Source organism: Merops nubicus, unplaced genomic scaffold (assembly GCF_000691845.1).
Source record: "Merops nubicus isolate BGI_N331 unplaced genomic scaffold, ASM69184v1 scaffold7669, whole genome shotgun sequence".
NCBI classification, from domain to species: domain Eukaryota; kingdom Metazoa; phylum Chordata; class Aves; order Coraciiformes; family Meropidae; genus Merops; species Merops nubicus.
In genome coordinates, this window is record NW_008628938.1 from 30,475 (window position 1) to 52,084 (window position 21,610).

General features: G+C 46.1%; 1 protein-coding gene across 1 annotated transcript in view; it reads left to right on the plus strand.

The window, feature by feature from the left end:
• Nucleotides 1-21,381, plus strand: part of TRIM29 (tripartite motif containing 29) — a 22,575-nt gene extending 1,194 nt beyond the window's left edge. Inside the window, exons 2-9 of the mRNA XM_008946825.1 lie at nt 7,148-7,243; nt 8,495-8,728; nt 9,096-9,294; nt 13,028-13,111; nt 16,527-16,586; nt 17,821-17,919; nt 19,043-19,119; nt 21,319-21,381. Of these exons, the coding sequence (XP_008945073.1) occupies nt 7,148-7,243; nt 8,495-8,728; nt 9,096-9,294; nt 13,028-13,111; nt 16,527-16,586; nt 17,821-17,919; nt 19,043-19,119; nt 21,319-21,381 (912 nt within the window). The remainder of the gene's footprint in view (nt 1-7,147; nt 7,244-8,494; nt 8,729-9,095; nt 9,295-13,027; nt 13,112-16,526; nt 16,587-17,820; nt 17,920-19,042; nt 19,120-21,318) is intronic.
• The last annotated feature ends 229 nt before the right edge of the window (nt 21,382-21,610 follow it).

Sequence of the window (21,610 nt, forward strand, 5' to 3'; positions counted from 1 at the left end):
ACCGAATCAAAGCCCCAGATGCTGAGTTTTCAAAAAAACTGGCACGAGTTCTGCCAGGGTTTGTGCAGCGTTACCCACAGCAAGGTTGGGTACTGCACAAGTTTAGGGCCTCCAGAATACAAGTAGCCAAATCTGTGGCTGCTCAAGTCACTGGTGGCTGCTAGGTTACTACTGAAAATTGCCATCTCAGCTACTTCGAGTGAGATTATGGTTTGGGTTTGGTTTTTTTTCCCCTTTTCTGTTATGGATATAATAGTATCGAGCCACACCTATGGGAAGAGTTTTTTGAAGTTTAAATGAAGAATAAAGCCTGGTGGAAACACAAAACATTCTAATTTCCCCTGTAGTGTTACTACAAGAGGTTTAGAGGATGGACATCTAAGGAGATGAGGCTGGTATGTGGGACAGTACTCACTCTAAGGAGAAGTCTTCCACATGTGTTTGCCTAAAGTCTCATGCTGTTTGCTTTCTGGGTGGATGTATGATTATTCCACTAGCTCTAGGAAAGATCAGGGTCTCACCACGTTCAGTGAGAATAGCAAGAACGTGTGTCCTGGCCTAGAGACTTTCTGATCTAAGTGGACAGGAGGGATTACAGAAAGGAGACCCATGAAATGATAACGTAAAAGGATTTGCCTAGAGTCACACAGGCAAGAAACTGGAAGGGCACTAAAGTCTTCTAAATCCTCCTCTTAGGCACAGCCCAAGCCAGTGCTCTGATGTGGTGAACAGGCAAATAAAAATACCCACTGTTGGAAAGTCTGGAGTTACCCTTCACTTGTAAGAACAGTTTAAGATGCTAGGAAGATTTATTTTTAAAAGGCTAAAATAGCACCTTATTTAGAGCTTATCTCTGTGTTCCTGTGCAAATTTTTGGTTTTTTTCTCCAGGTTGCAGTCTTGCTGAAACTAGACAAGGTTTCTTCTCATGTCTCAGCCAGTCTGTCTTAAAGAAATTCCTGCAGGGCTTGCCAGCCTGCTGTTTGTTTCCTAATTGCTTGTCCTCGTGTTTTTGATGTCAGACACAGCTTCACGAGGGTTAGGCATATGCTGTGTCTAGTGTCTGCCAGGCTGTCCAATTCCTCTTAGCCATTTCTACTGAAGAGAGGCTAACAATTGCTGCCTGAGGAACCAAAGCTAGTCAGAGCCTTCTTCCTGGAGCTGGGTGGACCTAGAACACCTTGCTTTAAAAGAGGCAACCGTAGCTGGGCAGGGAAAGCTTTACCTAGGATTTAGATGCTGTTTGATTTCTTTCTCAGAGTCCTTATGCCACTTTTGAAGCTCCATGCTTCAGTTCATGTAGTGTCCTGTGCTGTTTCTGCTAAGCCTGAAGGATTTGGGTCTTTATCAATATGAATCATACCCATGTGCAAGTTTCTCCTGACAACGAGTTTTGATCGTGTTGTAACTTGAGTGAACATTCACTCAGACAAAAACAATTAACCAGTTAGTTGTTGCTTACAAATGTTTATTCCTAGCCCTGATTTATTCACCGTTCATAGGTGGAGCCTTAGCAAGAACCACAAAGAGGAATGAACATTTCCAAGTCCCTTGTGTGCACCACCTATTCTTTTCAAGTCTTGCAAATCAGCTGAGCTGGAATGTGTCCACAAATTGGAAAGGTGGCAAAGTGTGGCTGGTGCTGCCAGCCTTTGTGAAAAGAATAAGCAAAAAACCCACAGATCATCCCCACCCCTGCTCCATTTTGAGGGCTTGGGCATCTGAGTAGCTCCAGGGTAGCTTTACTATCTCCAGATTTGCTAACGATGCCACTGGACTGGTGACCAGAATACAGCTGTTTCCAGACAGACCCTTTCACACAGTGGTAGCTGTCAAGGGACAGCTTGGTTTAGCTGCAAGGATTTCCCAGTCCTTGGCTGTCCTGTGACTCTAAACCTGGAGAGGATTCTGGCAGAGCTGGGGATGGTTCTGTGCTGAGGTGCACTTAAGCCTGACTGCCAGCCTGGGTGCTCAGAAAGTTGGTGGCACAAAGCTGTCACATAAAAGGGTGTAATATGTTTGGCTTAGGTAGATCTATAACCTTCATACTGCAGAATTAATGAAGTTACAGTCTCTTTCATGAGTTTGTCTTTGCTACAGGACTGCAGAGAGGAGAGGTGCTGTGCTTCAGTGTTGGGAAAGCAAGGGCTAGCTTAGGATCCTTCTGTAGAATTAGGTAACTCAGCTTGCTCCATAACAGAGAGTACAGCTTGAAAGAAGAGGAATGCAAACAAGCCAGTATAGACTCCTACTGGTTAGAACATTTAGGCAAGCAGTAAAAATCTTGATATCTGTCTGTAAGACCAAGGGAGAACACAGCAGCATCCTCCACTTGACAGGAGCCTGGGGTGAGAGTCACTCATCCCCCTTTTCCTGGTGTGCTGCTGAGCAGACAAGAGTGGAAGGCAGAGGGGGTCAGACAGAGACAACCTGGCAGGCACGACAGACTTTTTTTTCCTGAGTTTCCACCCAGTGGTATTTGCATATTTTACCCAGCAAACCTTTAATGCCTTCCCCAGACCCACTTTGCATTAGTTTCCTGCTACAGATTTAAAGTCAAAGTAACACCCCTACCAGAATCAATACAAGGAACAACCAAGAAAGTCTGTGAGGCTGGGTAATAACCACACACAGCTGAAAAGTGAGAACTGTCAGAAGCAGCTTGTACACTCCAATAAACCTTCTGGCCAGTGTCATTTGTGGGCAGAACGAGAGCCCCCCTTTCAGAGAGCATCCTTCATTTGGAAAGGGGATCCTTCATTCAAAACCTGTTCTACAGGCCTGTTCTCAAAATGAGACAACTTCCCATATGCCTGCCAGTCAGAGAGCTGTAAATAACCTGGTATTACCATCCAGCTCCAGCCTTAGCACTCAGCATGTCAGGTCAGTTCTAGTGGAAAGCGCTTTGATTTTTATTTTTTTTCCCCTTTAATTCTTTACCTTTAAAGAAAAGTTCACGTTGTACAGCAGGTTTAAAAAGGCAGCAGAGGGCTGCTGTGCAGAAACGGGAGCTGGGTGTTCCTCCTTTCAACAAAGCAGCTTTTAAAAGGGGAGACTTCACAGAGCCTGAACTAGGCTTTGAAGTCAACCGTCCACGGAGATGGTCCCAGAGGTATTTCCACCCAAGCGCTCTCTCTATTCCTTTCACTGCCTGAATAGAGAGCAAACAAGACTGCACCAGTGTGCCAGCAGGAGGATTTTGGGCCTTTCTTACTGATGCAAGGTTAGGGCACGATGTGGCTGTGAGACCTTATCCACACTGGTTGTGGTTGCTCTGCAGACATGGCTTAAAATAGCTGCTCCTGCCACAGAGATGGTGCAGATCCCTGCAGGACATTCCTCCTAGCTGGAAGGCTGGGGAAGCTGCCCTACTACAAATTGTGATTTAGAGTAGACTTGCCTGTTCCCTGCATTAATGCCTCTACAGCTGAGGGCAGAAGCCAGGGAAAATCCACCAAAATGTGAGTAAAGAATTCTCTTCCAACTGTGCAAAGCAGAGAGTCTTCCCATCCCCAGCTCATGCAGTGGCTACTGGCATTTTTGGAGGATGCTGGCAGTCTCTCCAGAGATTGTAGCCCACTGACACCCACCTCTGCTTAACAAAGAGCTTGGAGAGAAAAATCCACCTGGCAAAACCAGCAGAAATCACGTCTCAGACAATTTGCTGATTTCTCAGACATGTCATTTCCAACACAGGCCCTGTACTGGGACAACTCGTTTAAACACTTCTTCTCCAGCTTCATTATTGCATTTGGTTGTTGCTGTCAGGTAATTAGCACAGCTCTCCCAGGCTGGTGACACAGGGGTGGTTCCCTGATTCAGGGACTGGGTTCCCAGAGCATTAAGACATGATGATGCTTGTATTGCTGCCTTGCACAAAATGAGTTGCAGCATGATGCAAGACACCTCATCTCCCAACTCTAGGCCTTTGACAGCACAAGGGCTGGGTTCAGTTGTGGATGTTTAGGTGTACACTCTCAACTTTCACTTGGGCCTCTTGACTGCCCTAATTAAGAGTCTAATAGGGGATCCTCTTTTAGCTCAAAGACTCTCAATGCCAGCACTTCTCAGCTTGCTGTAGTCAAACCCAATGGTCTCAACCTCTATTGCTTAAATCATCTTCACTGTTATCATTATTTCTGCACTGTAGGGACTCCCCCCACAATGTGGAGCTGCTATATTATAGTTCACCAAGTCTCACCCAAGGGATTTGTTCTGGGTGGTCCATCACATAAGGGGATCTGGTAACGTTGGTCTTGGATCATGTGAGGAATAGGAAACAAGCCAGGAGAGAAGATTTTTCATAGAGAATGAAGCTGAGAAGCTGCCTGTTCCTAGGACCTGTAAATGTAGCATGGGCTATATGTGGATAGCCAAAATAATCTTCCAGCTAGCCCCTGACCAAACAGAACATTAGAAACATGACATCACCTTTGCTGAACCCCTTACATTGTGGTCCATCTCCAGAGTACCCCTACTGAACCCACCTTCCTGTGCCCACATCACCAATTCTTGTACTATTCCCTAGTCTCCCTGGACCTCTTTTTAACATTTTTTTTTCTGTTGTAAGACTAGTTTTAATGTTTATACTATCAGGTGATGAAACACCTTACTCCTTGCCCTTGCTGATGTCTGTACTAGTGTTTCCTTTTGCCCTCAGTATGGGTGTTTTAAACTGTGCCAAACCTGGATGACTGTGGTATTTGCATCCTGCCTATTGCAACTATCTCTGTAATTTCCATTTGCAAATCATAATTCTTACTCTAAACTGTAGTGTGGGTCTGCTCTTAAATACTTGTTACATCCCCTCCCAGAGGCACAGAAACTAACTTTCTGGGGGAAGGGATAACTCCAACAAGCTGTTAAAAGTTAGCTATCACTTCTGAGCAAGTCATAGTTTGCAGAATTCCTTTGGGACCCATCTTAATTATAAAGTACTATAAAAATGTAGTATTGTTATCACCACCTCCCAGCCATCACCTGAAGTTTTTTTTCTGTTACCTTTCCTTTCAAATCCCTTCTGTTTGGGAGTGTCTACGTGGCTGTGAATGTCTCTCAAAAAAAATAAATCCCTCCTGTCCTCCTCTGTATGATTTCACTCACATTCATGCCACAAGAATGTCCTGATATTTAGGGATGAGGAGGGAAACAAGACCTCCCATTGCTCAGGAGATGTGCTTTGCTAACAGTCAATGCCATCTGGATGTAGCTCAAGGAAACAACTTGCATTATATTATCATTTCTTACATTGGTTAACTGCAGTATTATGGATACCTGGGTCTAGAAAGCTTTTATTTCATTGTATTTCCCTGCTGTGCAAAGATGGTTGCACATCTTTGAGTCTGGGTGCATCCTCTGCTGCAAAACCCTTCCTTGTCTGCTCAATCCCTGCAGAATATGAGCCTCAGTTCATGACAGCATCCAGTTGACTACTATAGGGTGTCAAGGTGTATGGATAATATTTAGAGGGCCAGTGCTCCCCTAACTCTCAACAAACAAGGACTATTACAATGACAATGTGTGGATGCAGCTCTTCTGGCATTGAGATACCTTCAAGCACGCTTGCCTTTTTTATTTCCCCTTTGTTCTGTTTTATAAGGCAATAAAAGGACTATCAAATTGTTTTCCTTCTATAAATAGAGCTTTTCTAAATTGGAGCAGCTACAGCCAGTGGCTCTCAGAGGCAGCTGTGCTTGCTTCAAGCTCACAGGGATGTTCAGACACTGTGGTGACTGGCACCAAGACAAGAGCCCTGATGGCCTGATTGCCTTGGGTCTGAGCTGCTGAGAGCTTGTTGCTGGCTCTTCATTGTATGATGCTGTTTTCTGCTCCTTGAATGGAGAACTGAATACTTTTAAACTCCCTCCCCAAGGGCAACTCCAATCACAAGAGAAGACCCAACTTTTCATGTTTTATTATGTTTTTGGATGGGCTGCAAAGCAGTGGGAGCTACAATTTGTGTTTTAACAGCAGGGAGACCTCACTGTGTTCGTTGCTGTAGGAGTGAATTTATCCATCCCTCATCTCCCCTGCCTCTAACTGTTGGCCTAAATCTAAGTGCTTTTGGGTAACACAGCCTTTTCCCAAAGCCTCCTACATGAACAGAGGGTTTTCAGAACTTTTCTCCTGTGACATAACTTGGTTGTGGAACACGGGTGATTTCTGCCAAGCGTGTAGTTCCTCAAGAGCTCTGGGGAGAAGTGCCCCATAGCCTGTGGTTATAGCTGTGCCATGACCAACCTGTGCACACACAAAACACAGAAAGATCCTGAAATACATAAACAAAGGCTTTGCTTTGTCATGATGTGCTGGGCAGGGAGGTGGTGAGGATGAAGGACCGAGGGAGGGGTTGCCCGGAGTTAACGGCACGAGGTGTTACGAGGCAGCTGGGTCCTGGTCTGATCCAGAGCCACAGCATGCACACCAAGCAGCCTGCTGCACCAGTGTGGCTGCCCAACCCTCCACAACCTGCAGCTGGGTGAGCTGCCTTGCATGCAATTGTCTGGTCTGAACTTCTCTGGGAAGCCAGTGCAAAAAAAAAAAACAACCATGCAAATGCCTCCCAGTGAAGTTGCTGATCTAAGCCAAGCATGGCTGCCTACACCTCCTTCCTCCTCCTCTTGTGTTTTTTATTTTTTCCAAGCATTCCCCAGCTTCATCGTAACATGAAAGCTCTCAATTCAGAGCAAATTAATCCACGATCCTGTCTAAACAGAATGCCTGCTGGAGGCATCGTCCTCTTGTTGCAACACTCGTCCAACGTCATTCCCTAATTACATGAAAACTGTTATTGCTGCAGAGGCACACCCTGGGATGGGCCCTTCACTGCATACACAGCTGAATTTTGAAACAGGCCTCTTCCCCCTCCAGCTAATGACTCTAATGGGATTAAAAGCAGCACCATGACGGTAGCCTAGTAGGTGGGTGCTTCTGCTGCTGTCTTTGCTGAGGGAGCTGAATCTCTTGACCCAGCCAGAAGGGCTGGGATCTTGTCCAACGTTAGCACATGATCTCCATTTCAAGCAGTGCCAGGAACCTGTACCTCCCAGCTATTATTGTTCAGGGCCAAATGAATAAATGGAAGCACAGTGCCTCTTTGAAGCAGGCCACCCTCCGCCCCGGCTGATGAGACTCCCCTCTTCTCACAGGCTGAGCTTTCCCTGCAGAAGGAGCAACTGCAGCTGAAGATCATTGAGGTAGAAGATGAAATGGATAAGTGGCAGAAGGAGAGGGACCGGATCAAGGTGTGTATGGGATATTCTTTCAGGTTCACCTCTCTGTTTGCCCTGTGCTGGACACCTTCCCTTCTCTCCCACTCTCTCAACATCCCTCTCCTCCTTTCCTCTGTTTCTCTGACATATCCAGCTCTTCCTCCATCCCTTACCCAGTCTCTATCTCATCACTCTTCAAAACTCACTCATGCCAAATCTTGGAAACAACAACTCCTACTGAAGTCATCTTGCAACACACCCTGCAGGAGATCAAGAAGAGGCAGCACAGCCTTGTTACAAAATGATCCAAGCCTCCTCCCTGCTTTGGGTCCCTTACAGTTCTTCAATCACCAGCACCCAGGCTGATTCAGAAACAAAGGTGTGCTGTTTTTTTCCCCCTTCCTAGACCACACACAAAAATAAACTCCAGAAGGGCTCTGGATTACCCAGAGATAAGGCAACAGGAACAGATACAACTACACCAACAAACATCATATTTGTAGTGGAGCAGCTTATTTCCATACTGATACAGGCTCCTTTATAATTCTTCCACCACACTCAGGGCTAGACTATAGTAATGGTGGGTTTGGTTTTTTTATTTCATTTGTGCTCTTAACTGAATAGAGCAGTGAAAACACTATTTGGAGACACCCCAGAAAATTTACATAACACTAACAGGCAGAGCCATTCTTCTCCCTTTTATGTGGTACACACACACTGCCTCACCAGTTCTGCTTTTTCTCTGCTTTATTCTTATGAATATTACTATTACTACTATTATTGGACATCTGACCTAGAAATTTTAACTCTGATTTTAACTACATCCCCAGCTCTTCTGAGGAATATTTCAGACTGACCTAGAGGTCAGGTTTATAAAAAGTGTTTCAGCACCTTTCATCCTTTGAAATGGTGGGAATTTGGTCCTCCTAGTTCTTGAGGAGCCAGCACCATTGTTTAGCAGGTTAACAGTGTTTTTAAATATCACCTGAGAGTGCAGTTCATGAATTGAAATGAAAGATGTGCTTTTAGAATCAGGACAGCAGCATACCCTTTAGATTACATACACAGAATTATTGCAAGAACAAGTATTACTTCTCTTGCACAGCTTTTCTGCTACTCAGACATGCCTAAAAGTCTTTGCAGTCACAGTCTAAATGCTGAGAATGCTTGAACATATCCCTCTCTGTATCCCTCTAGTAGCAAATGATTCCCTGACAAGTTTAATATTTTATTTCTCCTGCATCTTTTCCTGCTGCCTCCTCCCTCTGCCCGTTCCTTCCCCAGAACTACACAACCAATGAGAAAGCCACAGTGGATCAGCATTTCAAAGAGCTGATCCGTGACCTGGAGAGACAGAGGGATGAAGTGAAGGCTGCCCTGGACCAGAGGGAAAAGATTGCATCAGAGAATGTGAAAGAAATCGTGGAGGAGCTGGAAGAGAGGGCAAAGCTGCTGCGGGAGGACAAGGAGAACAGGGAGCAGATCCACCAGATCAGCGACTCTGTGCTTTTCCTGCAGGTAACTGAGATCTCTTCTCCCCTTCCTCCTTCTCCTTTGAGGACAAGATTTGTCCCACAGACAAATCCCAAGTTGGGGTAAGATGTGTTCATCTCCAGCGGTTCAATGCACAGGTATGGCAGGAACAGACTCTTGACATTTGAAGGTATCTCTGCTCTGGTAGGTAAAGAATGGACTTAGGTGTGCCAATGCCTGTTTATTTTGTAGATGGCTACAGCTCATGGGCAGAACATTCATCTGCCCCCTCCATCTTTGCTGTTCTCCTTTGCCCTTCATGCTATTTGGAGCCTAACATCAGCCAGTTCCCCAGGGTCTAGCCTCCATCTCTTCTGTTTCTCAGTAACCTCTCCTCCCTTCTTTTTGGCAGGAATTTGGGGCTTTGATGAGGAATTACGTCCCCCCTCCATCTCTCCCAACGTACAGTGTGCTGCTTGAAGGGGAGAGCATGAGCCCATCCATGGGACTCCTGAGAGATGACCTTCTCAACGTCTGCATGAGGCACGTGGAGAAGATCTGCAAGGCAGACCTGGGCCGGAACTTCATCGAGAGGAACCACATGGAGAATGGTAAAATATCCCAGATCTGCCCCTTCCCTCTCTCCCCCCTTCCCTTGGCAACACCTAGTGCAGAATCAGAGAAAATGAAGGGTGATGAGTGTGCTCTCACAAAGGAGAAAGAAAGTGGGAGAAACCCTACGCATAGCTGGAATTCATTCTGGAATATCACAGCTATCCTACCAGACCTACGTTGGGATGGAGCCAGTTGAACTGCCAGGGATTTAGAGTATCTGGGGTTGGACTAGATGATCTTTCGAGGTCCCTTCCAACCCCTATGATTCTATCTCACTGTGGAGGGCACCCAGGGATCCAAACTACCCTGCTCCCCTGAGTCCTGGTTCATGTTATGGCTTCACAGCATTTCATTGGTTCAGCCACCTCCCACGGGGGACTCTGGAGCAACTTTTTGAGCTGGATAATGGTGATCCTGCCCTCCTGCAAGAGGCCAGCAGGGATGTTCTTACCTTGTGCCAGACATCAACAAGCTTAGCACGATGGTTTCCACATGGAAAGCTGCACAGATACACTAAAGCAACTCAGTGGCTCGCTAGATAAATTGAGAAGGCAGTGGCAAAAAGGTGAATGGAGCCAGCCCAGTGTGGCAGTTTGAAATCCTGTCCTTAGCCTACTTGTAGAGCTGTTAGCACATGGGCTGTGCTGGTATGACAGAGCATTTCACAGTGCCCCATTTCAGCCACTGCTTGCCTGGCTGGAACATGAAACACCCTGCAAGCACCTGGCACTGAAAACCTCAGAGCAGATTTTCCAAGTTAAAAAGGTTTCCCACTTTGGTGTTCAGGTTAAGCTATGACTTGAAGTGCCAGAATTTTCTCTGATCCTACTTCTCTGTGTGTTCCCCTAGGGAGAGCTTTGCTCCCCACCTGCCCTGAGCCAGGGTGTTGAAGGGACATGCAGTGCTAAATGGTCCCCACACCCGAGTGGTTTAAGGATGGGTGACCTTTCTCAGGTGGCTGAAGAGGTCATGGTGAATAAAACAGCATCACAAGGAATCTCCTAAGTTTTAGAACTCTAAAACCTAAGTTTTTTACTCTGTCTCTCCCCATTGGTTCTGCAGAAAGGTCTTGTCTTGTGTCGAGCTCACCCATAAAATTAGGAAGACATAACACTAGAACAGGACTCCACAAGAGAGGTTTCACTTCCAAGTTCTCCCACAAACAGCCTTTGTAACCTTGGGCAAGATATTTAATCCCACAAAATGACCTCTTGCACTAAGAATAATAAGGATCAGAATAGTTATCTCACCAGGCTACTATATGGATGTAATCTATTAGTAATTGTGGAACTCTGGGAACCTGAACAACAAAGGTCAAGGAGCTGGATTAATAACACGAGGATAAATTGAACTCTGCTGTTCAGGAGGACAAGTACCTTGAAAAGATGCAGGAATAATCTCAGATCCAATTCATATAACACAAGCAGCTGAGGAAAAGAGCTCAAAGAAGCACAGAGGTCAGAACAACAAGGGTTCAATTATTGGTCCACATGCTAATTCATTTTCAGAGCCTGGATTTTGTGAACCAGGTTGTCTGGCATTCACAAGCTAGAGCAGTAAGACTGCAGGTGACATGGGAACAGAGTGCATACAGATATGTAATCAGAATTATTAATATTCATCAAGTGACAGCCTACTGCCTTCCTGCATCATGGAGAGAAAGAGTAAGTCCCTGGCCCCAAGGAGCCTCCACCACAAACAGTTCATTAATGTTTACCTAGCACCATCATTCTCCCTTAGACATGAATTAGATGGCCCAGAGACTCCTGGTCCAGAGAAGCAACTTTTCTGAAAGTTAGAAATCATATTCCAAGTGCTCACAACAGCTAGAGTCCAATATTTAAACTCTTGCTATCCTTAGAGTAATTGAACACTACTTATCTTCCAACACGTAACACTCCAACATACCTGGTCAGATTCTCACCACTCCATATGCTAAGGATGGCTGAGAAATTTGGCTATAACTTAATACAAATATAGGACAGGCAGCTCAGAGCAAATAATCACTTCTATATATTTTTCTTTCTTCTTTGTTCACCTGGAAATCTGCAGAATTTCCAAACTCTGGATGGCAGAATCCCAAAAGTGTTTGGGATGCCTGACTGCTCACAGCACTTCTGAAAACTGGATGTGTAGCATAGAAGCACTTTGCATTCCAGTTACTGTCATTCAGGAAGTTACCTTCCATCTGCTGAGCTGCTTTTTACCAATCCTGAAGCAAATACATTTTCCTTGGCCACTTGTACTACCCAACAAGAGCATGCACACTGGTTCTAGTAGCTCTGAATAAAGACTGACTAATCCTTGATCACCTTTAATGAGGGTCCCCTCCATGTTAGTGATGCCAGAAGTCCTCAGTGGTACTTGAAATCCATGGGATTCAAGTGCCAAAACATTTCTGAGCAGGGCAACAATTAACTGCTGCCAGAAATCCAGGCACTTTCAGAAACTTTAGCAGGGATTTAATGGACGCAGCTTGGAGTCTGCCTAATGAGAACAACAGTGGTAGCCACTCAGTTGGGAAATGTTATTTAAGGTGAGTCTCAGAAACATCAGAGCCCTCCGTTTTTCAAACCACGGTTACACTTGAAAGAGCACTCTGCATCCAGTGACTGCAAGGAAATAATTCCACAATTACTTAATGGATTTAATTAACTCAGACTCCCCCTGAGTCACGGCAACAAATTCATTCGCAGCTGGTTGAGCTGCCAGTGTAAAAAAACTTCCCAGGAAGAAATAGTGTATTAATGGAATGAAACCTGCTTAATGGCAGTCTCCAAAGGGAATACACTTTTTTTTTTCAGCTGTCATAACAGGTACCTATTTAGTAGTGTGCAAAGAGGCAAATAATCAGAGAACATCCAGAGAGTTTAAATAACACAGAGATAAACTAGAGAAACAACATAAAAGTTTGTTCAGTGACTTAGGAGTCAAAGAATGGAAACTATTTAAACATGGGGATCAAATTTACCCCTTGGCAGGGAACAACTGGTTTATATAACACTTGAGGCCTGAAAAGAACATATTTTTATGAGCAACTGTACTATTAGAGCATCATTTCCTGTGGATCTGTGTCAGAAAACCAAAGCTGTGCTGTGTAATACCTGGCAAAAGGGAAGATTTGATCCACATTGCTTGAAAACTCAACCAGACACTCATGTCCAAGAGCCCAGGAAACTAAAGCTGGTTGCAAATCACATCCAGCATCTTTAGAAGTCAAAGAAAACAACCCATTGAACCTTCCCAACACTGACTTTCTTGAGGTTTGTAAAACTTGCAGTGCCAGGTCTGTGAGTTGAAAGTCACCCCTGTGCACAGGCTGAACACACAAAAGAAGCCAAACCCAAACCACTGCTCTTGAAGTGGGATAGATTTTAGCCACACAGCAGTGTTTTGGTAGGAAAATGCCTGAGCCCTCAAGTCTCCCTATGGATTTTCAAGAAGATAGCATATCTACTGGATGGATGGATGCTTCAGCTGTGCTGTGCCTCTGAGGAACTTTTACCCCAGGCTGAACCTCTGGGCAGCTACAGCACTATTCTACCTCCCAGCTAGAGTCCCACAGAAGAATTAAAAATACACAGGAACTTGTTTTCAAAGAGCAAAACCATCTCTCCTGCAGCACTATGAGGAAGCAATTCCAAACTGTCATCCCTCTCATCCCTTTCTCCCCCCTCTCAATGCCACTAAACTGCCTCCCCCAACTCATGCCCTGCTCTGCTCCTCCAGGGGACCACCGGTACATGATGAACAACTATGAGTGGAACCAGCCTGACAACCTGAAGAGGTTTTCCATGTTCCTGTCTCCCAAAGGTATGGCACCCTACTAGTGGTCTGGCTTCCTCCAAACACAGCACAGGAAAGGAACTTCATGAATGATTTGTCCCAGATTTTGCTTCCCTCCTATTTCCTGCGGTCCCCTGGACAAGATCTGTCCCCCTGAATTTGTTTATGCTGGGTCTTCTCTCCAGCCTCCCAAGTGTTGAGAAGTTACTGCCTTTAGATCTTAAACAAGGCAGCAAAGGTTCTCTATGGAGGAGAGCTGGATCAACTGAACTCTTTCAAAGTCTGTGAATATAGGGGAGTTTAAGGATGTGTTACTGGGTTGGAGGCAGTGTTAATCTCCACCAGAAGCTTATCCCACTGTGCTATCAAGTGTGAAAGCTACACTAGGCTTGCTCTCCATTAGGATTTCAACAGAAAACATACTTTTTTCCCTTCAGGGAAAGGATAGAAGTGAGCAATGTGCCCTAAAGAAGCAGGACTCTAGGGTCATTTCTGAGCTCTGACACTGACAACAAAAGCCCTGCTGATTTGCTTACCTCCCAGTTGTTGCATGAACACTAAAAGCTGATTTTTTGGAGTGAATGACTGTTTTCAACACGCTCAGTTGTAAAGTGGCAGTTATGTATTCCTAAATTAGTGTCAGGATCTCCAGAGCCAGAAGCAGAGAGTGCTAAAAGCAAGGCAATGCCTACAGGAACAGAAGAACAGCAAGAGTAGCACGAAGTAAGCAACCAAATTTCCTCTGGTCCCCAAGGAGCACGGACCTGCCTGGCTTTGCCAGATGTTTACAGCTGCTGTTCTGCAAAGCCAGATGGTGGGCAGGGTGGAGGGATATGCCAGCTCTTAGCAGTGGCACTCCCCTGGAGGCAGAGTTGAAGTGCAGCGTTGCTCCGTCACCAGGGTTTCGTGGGGATAACCCAGATCCCAACACTGAGCCCTTTGTCCAGATTTCCACTTTGCCCTTCTCCTCTGTGCCCAGCCCATGCCTGCCAGCTCCCTGGCAGCTCTGCCTGGCGCCAGGGGGGTGAGGATGCCATTTGGAGCAGACACCCAGGGGCAGAGGCAACCTTCCCAGTTCAGCATCAGCGAGGCTTTTGCAGGACTGTTCCCTGCAGGACCCCCAAGTTAAGGGGCAGCTTCTTCACCAGAGGCTGCAGAGGGGTGTTTTGCCAGTGGTGGGTTTGTTTTGCACAGAACCTGTCTCCAAACACCACCCAGATGGTTATAGCTGCTGTTCTGCCCCAGCTGCTTCAGGGCTTTACGGGCCCTGTGCTGTCAGGAAATGTTCTGATAAGCAGAGCTGCTGATGCTGGGGAGAGACTAAAGACTCAGCCCTGCCTCCAAAACTGGTTTTGACCTTAAGGAATGGTTGAAATTTAGTTCTCCAATTGCATGGACTGAATCCATCTCTACCCAAAACGTGGGGCTTTGGGTTCAGGTGAAAATGGCCTGACATGCATTTGTAGAGTGTGACAGGGATGTGGTGGGGGGACACAGGAGACAATGCTATTCTATCAACATCACTCCTGTGTTTGTCTGGGACAGAGCTGAAGCTCCATGTGGCGAAAGAAGCCATCTGTGGCAGCACCACAGCACGGCACAGCTTGGCCATCCTCTCAGCCATAGCTCTGCTCTGGGCTGCTGGAGATCCAGCTGCTGAGACCTGGGAGCTGGGGCTCCCTGGGGCTCCCAGCTGGGATCCAGGTTCCCAGGCTCCTGAAGGATGTGCCAAGACACAGGAGCTGCTAGGTGCAGGGTGTCTTATTCAGAGCTGTTTATTGGAGCCAGTGGGAACACCAATGCAGTCAGCTGCAGGGTAGAGCTAGGGCTGTAGAGCAGCTTGCAGTTCAGTGCCCCACTGCTTCCTGCCATGGCCTTTTGAATATACAAATATTTGTTCCACCTACACATCTGCATTTTCCTGAAAGCACAGACATGCTGCAAAAACTACTCCTTCTCTGTTGTCTACCAACCAAGTTATTTGGTCCAAAGGAGCTAAGCAGGCGATTGCACACGTGGTCTCTGCTGAAATGGGTGTTGAACAGCACTGGATTCTCCATCTGCGTGAGGGCTCAGGCATGACAGAGAGGAACCAGCTGCTGAAACCACACTGATGGGGACTTGGGGAACGGGATGAATCAGTAGGCAAAACAGGAGATATGACCCACTTAGCTTGCATGCTGGCTAGCAAAGAATTATCTGATGAATAATGCAACATACCCGTAATCATTTGACTCTCTAGAGCTTTCTATGCTCTATCCATGTGTCATGTAGAAGTCCAGCACTGCCTCTAACTGCATCTTTTCTAAGGAATTCCATAAAATGAGAGGAAAAGAGGAAAAAAAGAGGACCACCCCTTGGCGTTGCATAATCCCCACAGAATCCTTGAGTATCTCATGGCAGTTTTGTAACACGCCCTTTTTCTCACTAGGCTGGGTCACTGCAAATTCTGCCTGAGGCCACAGCAGCAAGTCTATCTGCTGCAGTGAGGAATGCTACCCAAGTCATGCTCTCCACTAATTGCAGTGGCCAATATTAAGAACCTTCTTGGATTTGAGCTGAAGCGATAGGTTTTTAAACCCTGCTGAAATTCAAGGAGCCTTCCACTGCTCTTTGCCATTAAAGACAGTGTCACAGAGCATCTACCTGCAGGGATGATATAATGAGGCAGAGGGGAGACAACAGGTTTCAAATGCTGCCTAAAAAACCAGAGGAACAATCTGTTCAACTGCAAAATGCTCCTTTCTGTCCTCTTCCCCTGAGCTTTCTTCTCCTGATTTTGCAAATCGTTTGGCCCAAGCCAGGAGGAGGTTGAAAAGATCATCTTGTGCCTTTGAAAAGTCTTTGAATGAAGAGTAGAAGAGACTCAGGCACACAAGGAGGGAAAGATAACTGCCTAAATAGAAACACTGCCTGAACAGAAAAGCAGTCCACAGGATGGCAGCATAACAGCTCCAAGTATTTATCTCTTTTGCTGGGCTGGGATTCCAATGCCTCACAAAAGGAGCAGAGCAGCACTAGTCTCCATCACAGCATGATGGGCTAGTGAAACTCTGGAGCAGGTGGCTGAGACAACGTGTGCTTGAGCAAGAAATGTTCCTCTACTTGTGTCTCTCCATCTCTAAATCCAAGCCTCTGCCTGCAGTTCTCTTTGCAGAACAGTCATGTTGAAGAAATAAACCTGACTTGGCAATTCAATGCAGCTAAAGACAGCTCTGTGGCAGTAAGAGAGCTTTGTTCTCTAAATGAGGAGTCTGTTCATCATTCCCTAGAACCCAGAGGAAAAAAAAGACCAGGCTTTCCTCCACTGCCTGGACCCAGATTTCTGGTTTGGGGCTGCTTCCAAATTGGTGAGGATTGTTTCATAGAGCAATGGCAGGCACAGGCCTTTGAGCCAGCTCATCAGGAGCCAACTGCTGAACTGGATGCTCTTGTTTTACAGCCAGTTTCAACCCACGATCATGGGAATTTTCCTCCTTCCAAGCGACTGAGGAAACACTTGGTATGGGTAATTCCGACGTCAGTTTGAAAGGATCTAACCCCCCGTGGCACACCTTTCTAGCTGGCTAACCAAGCTTTTCTGCTTCCCCTCTGAGCTGTCCTGTCACCTGTCAATCACTGTCTCACAGAACCATCTCTTAGCTGGGTTATTGGCACTGTTTGCATACACACAAGCCCAGGGTCTCGCCGCTCTAGGTGCTGTGGATAAATAGGAGGGGAAGGCATCTCTGGTGCTCTTTGTTCAAACAGTGAAGGCAGAAGATAGAAAACATAGGTGCTGGTGTGCAAAGATCCTGAGCTATCTAACCAACTGCCATTGACAGGAGTGCCAACGTTATCCAAGGCTATCTGTGGAAGTTGTAGCAGAACCAGGGGGGGACTCCAAATACCCTCAGCCAGTCTCAGAAGCACAAGGCTGCTCTTCTCCATCACACGTACACCTTTTACTCTGCTCCTAAGTTCTCCAAGTCAGACCCTGCCTCGTGTTTATTGTCTGTACATCATCCAGCACAAAGGGGAAGGGATGCTTTGAGCTAGTGCATGGAAAACCATCAGCAGTGAGTCACACCTTTTCTGCCCAAATCCCCACCTTCCATTTCCTCACCTCTGTTTCCTTACTTTGCTCCCTTCATGCTCAGAGGGTCTTGCTTTCCTTTTCATTCAGAGGCAGCCTACAAGCATCGGCAGCCACTCTGCCTGGGGGAGCTCTGGTGACTCACAGCCACACCTAAGCCAGTCCTGCTTTTCAGGCCACAAGCAGGGCTGTCTCATCCTCTCTGCTCTCAGATGCATTCTGGCAGCTAGGGCTTGACCCCAAGGAGGCCATGAGGGGAAGCCTGGCTTTAATTTCCATGAGCTTTGAATAAAGCCTCAACTGCTTGGAGGCAAGGGAGCCTTGGAAGTTAGGCAGTTTTGCCTCGTTGCTCCAGTCTCTGGAGATGCAGTTTACCTGGGAGGAAGCTGCAGCTCTTCAGCCACACCTGCACTCTGGGGATCTCAAGAGAAAGGCTCCTTCCTGCATGCCTGGAGTACTGCAACCTCCTCACACTGTACACCAGGACCCCACAACTGACTGCCCTCCTTTGCCTTTTCTTACTAAGAGAAAAGGGACCACGCTGTTAGTTCCCACGTCCCCCCGAGCTACTGAAGGTGGTTCTACAGGGTGTGGTTCAAAATGCTTCCCCACTCAGCCTGCAACACCATGGAATAACAGCACCTCTTCTATCTTCCAGTAGGCAATGGCACTAAGCTGCCTTTTCAGTTCTCCTCGGTGGGACAGAATCCGCCCGGTGACTTCAGCAAACAGTCTGATGGGAGCCTCTTCACTAAGACCGGTACTAGGCATTCAGGTTTTTTCCCCCTCCTCCTTCTGCCTCTTTTGTTTTTTGGGTTCTAAGACATTTAATCCTCTTCTTGCTCCCCTAGAGAAGGCCTGGAGCAGTCCTACACCTGGCCCATACCTCCTGCTCTGACCGATACACGCACATGTTGACATGAGCAGCTTCCCCTGTCGAACCAGGGCAAGAGAAGTTTATCAAAGTGTTTAAAAGCATTAAAAAATCCTATCTAGTGAATAGCCAAAGGGGTTTTAAATTTTCCTTGCAATGGGTAGAGACCAGAATTTTAGGTTATTTTAGAGGTGTAGAGACCAGGGAGAGAAAGATTCTAGGAAATGAGGATCATGGCCATTTTACCCCTCTAGCTTCATCAGCATTTTGAATCAGTACCATCCTGCAAGAAACTCCACTGAGCACAACCTTTAGAAGAAGTAAAATGCAGTAGCTGCCTGTCGTCCTCCATCAGAACCAGAATCCCCCATCCACTGTCTCATAATCCTCTTTTCACTCCCTACTAGTTGAAGAGCACCAGAGGTGGAATCCAAGAGCATCAGCACCTGCCAAGCAGAGTCAGGGCTGATTCATTTAAGAATGGGAGGTAGTGGGGAAAGGCCATTGCCTGAGAGCACTGAAACTCGTTGTGATTCAGCAGGGCTGGCATTATTTTTGAATCAGAATGGAGCTGGTATGGTAGAAGGGGTTTAGGGCTTATCACACTGCCAGAGGTACTGTCATTAATTTGTGACATGAAACCCCGGCCTTGGCTTTTGGCACTAATTAAATAGCCTTTAGTGTTCTTTGCAAGAGTCAGAACGCTTAGTTTGGGACTTGGCCTAAATTTTAATTGGACTGATTGCATTCCACCTCTCTGCATTCCTCAGACGTTTTAATTAGACAGACCTTCTTTGCTCCCTTTTCCTAACTGACTGGTGGTGGAAGAGGCATCTGTCTGACCTGACGGCTCTTGTGTCCCACCCCAGAAATGGCTGTGTTTCCATGTGAAGCAGTGCAATACTAATTATGTGGCATTCCAGTCCTGCTACTCATCTTGACGCTGGCAAGGGGAGATGGGGATGGTGGCAGGGACTGGTCTGTAACAGGCTGTTTTATGTTGTCACAGCTTATCCTTCAATAGTGAGACATCAGTCTGCAAAGGTGGCGCCACAGACATGGAAATCCTCTAAGCAGTCTGTATTGGTAAGAAACATACCCTTGGTGTGAAAGCATATGCACAGCTTCAGCAAGAGAACTATCTCTTCTAGGGACAGTTGAGACTTCAGACACTAGGGCTTGGGTCCTCTGGAGATGGCAAAGTAGAAGCTTCAAGTCAATAGGTTCTATTATTTTTTTCCCCCCGTAGTTAAGTGCATTCACAGAAGGATCCAGATTAGCATCCCCCATCCCCTTCCCCCCATATGTCCACAGCTCTGGGTTGTAGGAATAATCAATACTTCAAAAAGACATTTTGAAAAGATTGTGCCCTGGTCTAACATTTGAACCAGGCTTCCAGAAGCTATACAAATACTATACAAATGCTGCTATCTATAGCACTTTTCCTCCATGCAGGGACATCATACACTCTTAGTAATCCTGTGACATCTAGGAAGCACAGATTATGTAAATTACACTGAAGACAACAATATAAAAGATCTTCCTAATTAGATCCTACGGTGAGGAGATGCAATATCAAAAGATGATACGAATGCCAGTGAAAGGGATGTTCCTTGGTAGACTGTATCACTTCCAGAAAAGCCAACCCTGAGCCTCTGAATGTGCTACAGTAAAACATATTTCTAGGCACAGCAATGTTTTGCAATATCTTCTGTCTTGTGTTTGATCACCACCTTCCTAGATCATCTGCTACATCACACGTGTGCTCAGAGACTCTTCCCAGAGATTTTAGATACCTCCCATCCTCCCTAATTGTGGTGTTACACTGGGGAACTCTGGCCAGGAAGGCAAAGTGCCTGTTAGAGAGATGTGAGTGGGTCACCTTTGTTAAGTGGATGTGAGTAAAGTCTTCTTAGCAATAAGCACCCCATGACAGTCAGTGTGCTGCCCTCCACAAACACAACCCATGCTTGCCTTAATCCCCAGAGAAAAACCTGGGGAACTTCTCCCACATGAAGTCACCAGGCTTTCTCTGTCTCTCTTTCATGCATACCCTTGTAGTGGCTATTTAATTTTTATAGCCCATATTCACCAGATAACCCTGAACCTAACAATTGAATTGATAAATATAAGCATTAAAAAGTCCCAAAATAGAAACATGTGCTCTCAACTGCAGATCTGCAGGTGCTTTTATGGTCTATTGGGCCAATAATCCAGCTTTTTAAATAGTCTTAAACGTGTATTTAAGTAATACACTTTCTGAAAGCTCTGTAAATATGCATTTTAACAAAGGACTGCACTAAGGAGGAAATTCTTTTTAGCCCACAGGGAGTTCTTTAAAACGAAGCCCCCCCTCTTCCATCTCTTAATTATATTAGAAATTAAAGCCGTAAAATGAAAGGAATTTCAACAGAAGGGAACATTGAGCAGCAGGTATTGGGAGTTGGCACTGAGCAGCAGGATGGGTTGGGCTTGCTCTGCCCATGCTTCCAGCCCCTTGCCATGCTTGATGTGAACTCGTGCACCCCACAAAAATGTACCAGCACGTTCCTGTGAGGTCTCTCCCACATTCTGCAAGAGAAATCTGGGTAGGAGATCAAACCTAAGACAGATCAGATGCTTATTTTCAGTAGTGCACACAATGAAATTCCAGGGATAGGTCCTGATGAGAAGACACAATTAGGGACTGCAATAGAGCTGGAGAGACAGAAAACAGCAATTCCTTTAGGCTCTGCCCCTCTCTCTCCACTTACATTTCTGTTTACACAAACATTCAGCACTCAGCCCTGCAACACGTGGGGGCACAAATAAGCACCACGCTTGCGTGAGAATTCCATGCACAAGAGTTTTGGCTGTGCAGCCAGAGAGCACAAATAAACCCCATACCATTTGCTTCTCACTTGCACAGCTCTGCGTGGCTCTAAGTGTGAAAACTCCCCTGAGTTCCCAGGTTAGCAAGCAACTAAAAGACACTGACAGGAGCATAAAAATAAAGGTGACATTCCTCTTCTCCCAGAAACCTCTTTTCAAACCATGAGTCACAGTCTGAGATTTTATATGATGCACACACTCACTTAGCAAAGGAAGGAGGTCCATGCAAAGCATAAATCAAAAGCAACACCATTTGCATTCGGTGGCTCCAGTAGTGAAATGAGGTGGTGTTGCTCTGCAGGAGGAAAGACTGAAGGTGTTAGGATAGGTCTGGTTGGGCTAGCTAGGAGGGTGAAGGCTAGGCCATCAGAAGAAGGTAGGTCAAACTCACATGCCCCAAATTCTCCATTGCAGTCACATTACCGTCCCTTTTACGTCAACAAAGGCAATGGAGCCACTTCCAACGAGGCACCTTGATTCCTGAAGATTTAGGGAAGAGCTGGCAGCACTTGGAGTGAAGACTCAGCTGCGGATTTTCATGGATGTACCTGCTACTATATTAACCTTACTGCTCTAATCTCTGCCAGGGAGAGGGAAGGTGCAGAAGGGAATAGCTTTTACTAGAGGAAACAAGGACTTTTTCCAAACCACCTTGAAAGCTATGCAGGCCTTAACAACATAACCCCATCCTCTGCTGTCACCTCCT